The 10,067-nt window shown below is 39.8% G+C and overlaps 1 protein-coding gene across 1 annotated transcript in view; it reads left to right on the top strand.

Annotated features, from left to right (window-relative positions):
• Window positions 1-746: 746 nt before the first annotated feature.
• The window catches only part of LOC127369579 (receptor activity-modifying protein 3), a 29,597-nt gene continuing 20,276 nt past the window's right edge, over window positions 747-10,067 (top strand). Inside the window, exon 1 of the mRNA XM_051411080.1 lies at window positions 747-1,183. Coding sequence (XP_051267040.1) covers window positions 1,132-1,183 — 52 coding nt within the window. The 5' untranslated portion in view covers window positions 747-1,131. The remainder of the gene's footprint in view (window positions 1,184-10,067) is intronic.

Genomic DNA, 10,067 nt, shown 5'->3' with positions numbered 1-10,067 from the left:
CCAGTATGATCCGAAGCTCTCTTAATGTCCGACTTGAAAAATAGAACCTATCAAATGAATTGAGTCATCGGTAATGTGAACAATCAAGTTACAATTATCCTATTAGGCTATTCCAAAAACCCCTTACAAATACTGACATTATAGCTAATAAGAGTCTAATTGTTACAAGAATAAAAGACATTGGAGGGACAAATTCTTATCATCAGGTGGACAAAAAGAGGCCTACAAATTCAAACAGATCCAAGACGTTTTATTAAATGATGTGAGCTGATTAAATGATGTAACCTGTGCTGAATCCAGGCTGTTTCCTGATCGAGGTGCAATATAAGAGGAAACCAGCAGAGGTCAGTGTTGCTTTACAGAAGAAACGTTTGGCTGACTCTAACAACTGTTCAGTAATGCAGCCTGACAGATTCATTCCATCTAGATGTTTATAATTCAGTTACAATCATAAATATTACAAAGGGTCTGTTTTTCTATTACAATACAATTTAATGAATGATAAAATGGTAATAGGAAAGATTTGATATGGGAGCACTTGGTTGACTTTAGCTGTGTATGCATGTGTTCAGATGTGTCTGTCTTATTAAGAAAATACTAAGAAAAAGGAGGAGAGAAAATTGGAACCATTTTATTTGCACTGTTGCTCGATTCCTATTGGCTCCTGTGCTTATATCTCATAGAGTATCTCACGTTTATATATGTCCAATTCATGCAGAGAGTGTAATGCATTCAGTCCGCGCAGTTATTCAGTAAATATAATCCAGTCTCGGTGCTCTGGAGGAACCCCCTCCTCCCCCTCGTCCTCCCACAGAGGATGCAGGACGGTGTGAGTGGTCCTGAGCTCTGACTCCTGACGGCGCACAGAAGTGGCCGCGACCATCAAGAGGACAGTCACAGATTCACGCTCTGGGATCCGCTTTTCTCTCGCTTTTCTCTTTTTTTTTTTTGTTGGCTATTCTCCCCCCCCTTATCCAAATCCTTCACACGTTTCTGTTGACTCATTACAGCATGACGGAACTCGGACTCGCACATTTGGGATAATTTTCATAATGGTTCGCTTCAAATGTACATCTCCACGGAGCTGCAGCTGAGGTTTCATTCAAAGTCCGACTGGATTCTCACAGCGTGATGGATACAAATGAGTTCGCAGTACTGAAACTTTTTGTTGTTGGGATTTTGGGTGAGTATGATTTTTCTTGTATTTTTATTTCGCATGAACAAACAGCACCAAACTCACCCAAGTACTGATGGATACTGTGTTACTATAGGAAGAAATGTCATAGCAGCACACACAAGCCCTGCTGTTTTAACAGTTTTTGCCCACCTTTCCACTATAGTGAAGTCTAATGTATGGTCTAATAAAGCAATAAATAATTTAAGGCTATTATTTAATAAATGAGTTCTCCAGTGTACATTTACAGCTGCAAATTGCATACCATGCTCCTATCTATCACATTATGTGTCCCTCAGCAGTGCCTGAGTGCGTCAGGTTTCACATAATGCTAAGAAGTATCAGGAACATCACATCTCACAGCTCATGCACTGAGTAGGGAATATACAGTGCTGTACCATGGCATCACGCCCCAGTGGACAGACCTGACCTATATCGTGGCCAATGGGAATTTCTGGATCTGGCTCATTATGAACTGGTGGTACAGGGATGAAATCATGTATGAAATTTTGTTTCGTGTGGTGCAAGGAGGTGAATGATGAATCCACTCGCTGGAACATACACACGAGTTAAACTGCCGTGATTTTTGAGTGCTGCTGGGAATTGATCGAGATGAGTTCAAAGCATGAAATCTAGGTGTTCTCCAGTTGTTATTCAAAGCCCTGAAACGTCCTATAACTGTAGTAACAGCAGTAGCAGCAGAGTAGAGGCAGTAGAGTGACTCAGTGATGAAGAGGAGTTCAGATATCGAGCTGGTTTGCAGCACAGTGACTCTTTCCTTTGAGATAGTGAAGTAGAGTGCTCTTGGAAAGCAGTTGTTGAGCTGATATTTGGTCTGACGCTGTATGAAATGAACTGGCTTCCTCCCATGTGGACAACATGAGCCAGGTGATACAGGATTTCAATTTCAAGGTCTGTGGTTCAGAGAGACTTCAAACTCAGGCTCTTATCAATAGAGGATTGTTGTTGTTTACGTAGTGCACCTGAAGGGCTAAACCTGGAGGTGGATAAATGAAAGCATAGATCCAACACACTCCAGGAAGTCTTTTTGCCATTTTAAAGAGTGAAGCGTATAGCAGACAGGAGGATGTGGTCTATGTCCGGCCAAGACCTTCAGCCTGGACTCCCCTGGATCCCTGCCATGTAACAGCTGTGGCCCTACAGCAGTGTGAGGCCAAGCAGAAAACTAGCTTAGATAGTCTCTTTCTGACTCAAAGCATGTTTCATGCTCAGTGTCTCAAAATGCAGACTCTACTGTAATGAAAAGCAGAAGAAAAAAAAGATTTATGTGCGATCAAACTGACTCGCATTTATGTTGTGATTTTACTGCAGCTGCTGCTTTCAAACAATGAGAGGTTATATTCCCATGCTGGAAAGAGTAGAGTGTTTCCTGTGATAGCTCTGGTCTAGACTGAAAGAGTTTCCCATCATATCCCCCATTGGGAAGAAGAAGGTTGCATCTGGCACCATGCAGTGAGAAAACCAGAATACAACTCATTAAAATCTAAATGAGTCATTTTTCAGTGTAAGTCCGGCGTGGTGGATGCAGCAGAAACTTGAGTCCAAGGTTCCCATCTGTATCAAGTGATTCCCACTGACGGCGGAGCATCTGCTTACCCCAGTAAACGGCTATTCATACACTCTCACAGAAAGGGAAAATGCCTTGAGGTTCTTCTGTTCCACTGCAATCTGAAAAAAATTCTGTCAAAAAAAATCTTGTTTGTAAAATGCTATTCATAGACCTGTGAGAAGATTTTAGTACGTTGAGCTCATTTCAATGCATGTGGCTGACGTCCATATGTTGTGTCTGTACACATGGACGTTGTTATACACGGTGGTGTTTATCACCTGCACATTCCAGGAATGAAATGCTTTCAAGTTGAGTTATCAAGGGGAAATATTTGTTAAGTGAAAAAACGTGAGATGTTGCTTTCATCATGTTCGGGAAAAGGGCTCTTTACACAGATTCTGGTTTTGCCAAAAGTTCAACTTTGATTAACAGCGGGATCGTGAAAAGTTTACATTTGTATTTTCATATCCTGATTTGTTCATCTTAAAGGATGAATCTGGTATTTTTCTTATTGTCATCAAATACCTTAAAAAGACCAAATCCAACTAATCATATCAAATGTTCAATTTCAATCATCATCTGTGTATCCAAAGCCTGATATATCGTATTCCTCTGTGCCATGGAGCTCCATTGTTGCTCAAAAACTATTAAATGCTCATCAATCAACCACAGTGTTACCCTGGGTGACACGTTCCTGCATCACCATGAACACACACTGTAGTTTATTTTTGACTCAATCCCCCATACACCGTCCAGCTGCCGTAAATACATCCACTGTTGAAAATAGTCCATGGCAACTGTGAGTTTTAGAACATTATTCAGCCTTTTTTTGAAAGTACGTATATATGAGATTTTCATCTTTAGTAGGAATGAAAGGGCTTGGGGCTTAGAGCATTGCAGGACAGAGGATTTGTTATATAACAACAATATAAATTATTGCCAGCCTTATTCTAAACTGTCTAAACTATCAAGTTATAAAAACACCAAGATGTGTGATCAGAAGTGTCATGGACTCATTCAGTCAGAATTTAGAAAACCTGTCAGGTTTGTAAATGTCTATTAGAAGTCCCTTTTGAGATCTCTGCTGTTCAGTACACATGCAGATACATAAGAATATCAGTGAATTGCTCCAGATTTTACTTGGTTTATTCAGTTTAAGCATTCACATGTCTACACCCCTGTGTTCAAGAGTCAGCATGTATACGGGTAAAATGTGTTGCTGATTTCCAGACATGTTACATTTGAGTTTCCTCCCCAGCTCATCTGCAGTGCGTGTTAAGAGCATTATTAATCTTTCAGTTGCCTGTTAAAGATTCATGCACCAGAAGGGGCTTGAACTTTGTCTCTTCGCTCATCCTGCTCATATCAGAGTCTAATACTGAGGTCTTGCTGACTCCAAGGAACAGAGTGTGTTTCTGACTAAGCAGCACCATATGGTCAACAGATTGCAGAGGCATTTTACACTTTATAGATGTGCTTATTAACTCATCTGTCCATCTGACCACTCCTTATTTAAAAGTTTCAGTAAAAAAAGGTATTAGAAGCTGCTGCAGCTTAGATTAGAGCTCATCTAAACTGCAGAAGCACACTCCAAATAATGTTGTTACATTACAACGATACTCTGTAGTATAGTGTCAAATAATAAACTAGATATGTGGCACAAGTAATACCGATCTGAATTCAAACCACCAATGAAACGATTAGTCAATTAATTTTTATGATTGATTAATTGTTAAGGTCATTTTTGACACTCACTGGTGTCTGCTTCTCAATTATGCTGTTTTTTAGTGTTCTATAATAGCAAACTGAATATCTTTGCTGTTTGGACTGGTGGTTGGACAAAACAAACTATTTAAAGATGTCAACTTGACATTTTGCACTATTTTCTAGAACATTTAGAGACCAAACGTTTAAATGATTACTCGAGAAAATAATCAGCAAATGAATCCTAATAAAAAGAATTGTGATTTGCAGCCATACAACCTGTGCATGTTAGAAACTCTTATAACATCATTCAGGCTTCAGAAATGCTGCAACTCTAACGCATTAAAAGTCTGAGGTGGCAGCAGGACAAACCAACCAACCATTATCCGGTATCGTTCTCAGGGGACGTCATATACCAGTACTGGCTTCTCAAAGGAGAAGCAAGAGGGCGGAGTTGGAGCCAGATGGTTAGTTGTCTCTTTATATCCAAGTATAAAAGATCCGACAGAGAGGTGGTTTTCTGTCAGAGGCAAGTCAGATTTTCCAATCACAGAAAAGAATAGGTGTTAATGAGTGCTATTAAACCATACTAACTACGAGTATTGAAGTGAATGTGTTACTCAAAACTGAGCCTGAAGACTGAAATTAATGATAATGATGGACTGAAATAAGCTAATGATGACAAGAGAGGCCCACACCTAATGATCAGGAGTAATTTTATTCACAGAGGACAAAATGTGTGGTCAATAAATAATTATCAGGTTTACTGAAATTAGTTAAAACGATGACAGCCGACACGATGTAATGAGTTAAAACCGTCAGACAAATTGAATGAGGAACATACTCAACACTTCCATATCTGTGTGGCAGTAATCCACCGCTGTTTGAATCAGTTGGTGTTAAAGCATGCTGAGATTAACATTTAATTAACACCCAAGCAGCCTTTTATATTCTGAAACAGATCCAGCCTCATGTTGAGGTGTTAACAGTGCTTTGGTAACTGAGCAGAGCTCTTTGTTAATACTTCTTCGTCACAGAAATAGTCTGTAATAGTGTAATAGTCTGCAACAGCTGCAAGTATTTGGTTAGGTATTTTTCGACGAAAGAGTAGTCAGAATTTCTTGGGAGAGTGTGTCATTCACTCTTCAGAGTGCTGGAATATTTGGGAAAACAGGATGCATACTTTTGTACAAAGTATACTGTGGCTACAGATGGAGCCGAAGTCCAAAAAGTTGATCCTTTTTTGTTGGAAACTGCATATCATTAGCCCAACAATTTTATAGGAGCGCTGAATGATAAATTGGTGACGTACTGTGTTAATATAGTAAGGTTTAAATTAGAGGAAATCATTGTAGATTCTCTTTTGGTGATTAATTGGTTGTTAATGGCAAAATGATAATAATGTCATATTACTTTAAGATATTGTTTGGAGGGTGTTGCAGTTTTTCTTAATAAAGAGGAAGGTCCAAGGAAAATATTTATAATTCTGGGGAGGGTTTTGCTTTTAAAAAAATGAGACATAATGTTCAGTCCCCCTCCACATCCCAATGATTTTCATCTTCCCTTACTAAGGCTTTACAGTGATGTCATTACTTCTTTTAGAAGATATATATGTTGTGAGTTCTTGCTAACGGTATCTATTCGCTGATTACCCTACATTCAGGAATGAGCTGCTTTTGTTCAGATGGGGAGGGTTTGTAAACTCTAATACCTCTAAACTCGGCTGGATGCTTGTTCAACCATAAAGTCATGTTTTATGTTTCTACTAAAATACAGAAGAGGTGATGTGTGGGTGTGAAGGCTTTAGGGATGTTTAAAGACACATTTGACAGAGCTTAGTAATGAAAGTAACAAGTAATGTAACAGTTGTTGAATCATTGGTGAAGTTATGTACTCACAATGAATAATATGTAATGAGCAGTTGATTACATTTTTTGATGTAACTGTCAGTTATATGGTACATGTGTTTTAGCAGCAATTAGCTCTATGAGAAATACACCTGCAGCAGTCAGACAGTGTATTTATTCAGGCATAGACATTAACTACAAGGTGAGCGACAGGACAAATTAGCATGAGACAGATTTCGATTTTGTTTTTAATCAATACAGTGGAAAGGAAAAAACCCAAAGACACTTCCACAAGAGGGCTCTACCAGTGCTGTTGGAAGTTCTCTCTAATATTGGACGCTAACCAAATGTCACTGAAGGTCCTGGATTCATTAATGCCCCTTTAACGCCCCTGTCTTCTCACAGTCTCTGACGCAGTGTTGCAATTTGAATTTATCTCTGCCTGTCTCTTCCTTCTTGCCTCCTCTGCTGTCTTTTCTCTTTTGCTCTTTTGCCTCTCAGACAGGCTGATGAACAGCTTGTTGGCACTGTCCTGACTGCCTCCAAGGCAGAGGTCTTCGGCACTGCTGGTCTAACAACTGACAGAAATAAAGCCTTTTTTATTTTGCTCAGTTCCTTTACATGCCATCTGTTCAAGAAAAGAGTTTTAAAAGGTCCAGTGTGTGTCATTTAGGAGGATCTACTGGCAGGAATGGAATATATTATTCATAGGTGTGTTTTTATTAGTGTATAATAACCTGAATAGAGGAATTGTTGTGTTTTTGCTACCTTAGAATGGCTCCAGATACTGTTTGTGTATTTGCATTCTGCAGCCACGCAGTTTCTCCTTCACGCTTGGGTGGGAGGGATAAAGCAAGATACCACTAAATCCTACACACTGGTCTTCCTTTGTTCATAGTTGCTGGTAGTTCATGTGTGATTGGATACTAAATGGATTTTGACAGAAACTGAGAGGATGACTACACTGATTAATGGGGGTAATTAGATGTGAAAGGATTTGACCATCCCTGTAGGTACACGTGTTGTATCAGACTCCATGTGTGAGCATCTATCTGTCCATTCATTTATCCATCACACATCCCCTGATGAGATTTTGGCCAAAGTCGAAGTGATAATGTTTTCCTTCGATGTGCTTTTATGATTGTGCCAAGGGACTGTAAGACCAGAACAAGTTGACATATTTATTACAGATCAGCTGTGTGGGGAGCTGCAGTACTCACCGGGGTAAAGTGTTGCTGTGTTTCAACAAGTTTAGACATTTAAGGAAAAGTGCATCAATTGTATGTGTCATTTTGACTGAAGGAGGCAGAAAATTGGGGTAGAACGTCCACCGAGTGAACGCTTGTTGAGAGCTTATATATTCTGTTGCCGAGCCTGAATTTGAACAGCTCATTTATCTGAGAACAAAAAAGTGGCCTTTTTTTTTTTTTTGTCTCTTTTTTTTCGTTGTAGCCATGCAACCGTTTCTCCTGTCAGAAACATTTGGTGTTTTTCTAAAAGCCTACATAAAGAGGATAATTAATGCCTGCCATGTTGTTATTCCAAAACAACAAATGTTTGCTTTCGGTTGGAGTGGAGCTCGTTTCTGTGGTTTGTCAAAGAGGGGATGATACAAAGTAGCTTTAGGCGTTTTTTTGGCTTTTTACGTTTTAGAATTATACACTTGTCTAGAGCTGAAGAGTGCATGAGGGAATACTGATGAAAGCCTGAATTGCGTTCCCTCCCTATTGCCATTTTTCCAGTTAATTATCTTCGCTAACAACGAATGATTGGGAATTTATGAAACATGCTGATTCTGCCAATACACTGTTCTAATCACATCCGTGCTCCTTATCTATCACCAACAGCCTGCACCGCGCATCTGTGTGAGCACGCAACTGTTTAAGCTCATACGAATACACTCTTTCACAAAAACAAATCCTAAAACATTTTCTATGACACATTTTGTTTACATGCTCCACCGCCGGCAAAATGTTCATGAGATCCTCAGTGCAAGCAGCTCCAGCGCTCCCCACAAACAAGCCGTGATAGCTTATAGACAGATGGATTCGTTCTACAGGGGCCTATTCCGCTGAAGCTTGGCTGTAATTTTCCTCTCCACATGGTAAATGGACTGCATTTATATAGAGCCGTTATCCCAAAAGCCCTTCATGGAGCCTCACATTCACCCATGACACGCTGTCGAACACCAACCCTGCAATCACAAGCCGACCTACTCCACCTGAGCTGCTGTCGCCCTACATACATACAAACAGTGTAATGGGTTAAAAAAAAAGAGGCATTTCTCTCCTGAAAGTCCCCCTTCATTGATTCTCTCTTCTCCACCACTGGTATTTTATTTCTGTCTATCTCCATCATGGTTATCTAGTACCCCACCTCTTCTCCTCCCCCTCTTCCTGCTTTTGTTTGCCAAGTTCCCCTCTGTCTTGCACATCTGTGTCATTCTCCAGTCTCCTCTTCCTCTCCCTCCTCCTTGACCCCTAAAGATCCCCCCCACATCAGACAGAAACAGCATGGATACTTCCACTTGGGCCTGAGACCATTATCTTGCACTGCAGGCTAAAAAGGGATACTCTTCCTGAGTGTGGTTTAATTTTTCCCTTCAGAGACCAATTTTGGGTTAAAAAAGTGAATCTCAGGCAAAATGCACTGGACCTTAAGACTGAAATATTTTTGCCTTAGTGCAACATACACCCTACAGATTTACTTTTTTTGTACTTTTCTCAACTTCAGAATGGCTTTTTCTCCAAACATCTCTCCTGTTCACTCCCCTTCACAGAGTTTCTAAATTCATTTCTGTTCGCCTCACCTGGCACATCAGCTGGTAGGTGAATAATAATCCTTCAGCAGTCAATCACTATGGCCTTTCCTCACTGTGAATCCCACAGGCCTGTTTTTTTTGGAGGATGTGATTGCTTTTGTCTGCAAGTAAAATAACTTCAAAACCAAACTGAGGACATTTGAAAAAGTCACATTGTGTGTGGCAGGCCCATCTCTTTTGTGGCTGTGGGCATTTTCAGAGATGTGATAAATATCTGAAGCTTTTCATCAAGGCTGAGGCTTCAGAGCAGCAGCAGCAGACAGCTGGCAGCCATGGTTGACTGGGGATAAATTAAGATTTAAATGTCCTCTCTTAATGGCAGTCTGTAAATTTGTAATATTTGTTGCTTTCACAGATTGTAGTGCTGTAAAAATATATATATATATAAGTGCTCCTCTTCTTAACACCCACTGGAGAAGTTTTAGATTTCTAGATGGAGATTTGAATCTTAACTGCTAATGTACAAGGTTGATTCAGAAACCGCAGGGGCAGTTGGAGGGATGAAGAGAGTTAGAGACAAACAGGATATAGAGGAAACAGCAACTGTGTCAATTACTGTGTTTTTCACTGCACTGGCAATCCAGAGTCCAGAAAAACACAAGGCCACAATATAGCAGTTTTTGCAGATATATATTGATTGTATGACTCATTATGAGACCTCAAAGCTGCAGTAATCAATAATTTTATATCAACAGTGGATTAATGACTACATATAATGTGATAGGAGTCGATTATTATTAACTCAGCTTTAAGTCTTTGTGAGATTTTCTTGTTTGTGATGCTAATGTCTTTCCATAAACAATTTCAGAAACAATCCTCACTGTCAACTGTATTCTCCACTACATGTAGAAAATGGGGTAAACCGTTTAACTTTAATATCTGATATAAGCCAGTCAGGAGGTACAGAAATGCAGTTTTTCACACTCGTAGGTTTTTATTTGCCTGTGCCTG

The sequence above is a fragment of the Dicentrarchus labrax genome, unplaced genomic scaffold, assembly GCF_905237075.1.
Source record: "Dicentrarchus labrax unplaced genomic scaffold, dlabrax2021, whole genome shotgun sequence".
NCBI classification, from domain to species: Eukaryota; Metazoa; Chordata; class Actinopteri; family Moronidae; genus Dicentrarchus; species Dicentrarchus labrax.
The sequence above is the reverse complement of the archived record's forward strand: the minus strand, read 5'-3'. Positions and strand labels throughout refer to the sequence as shown.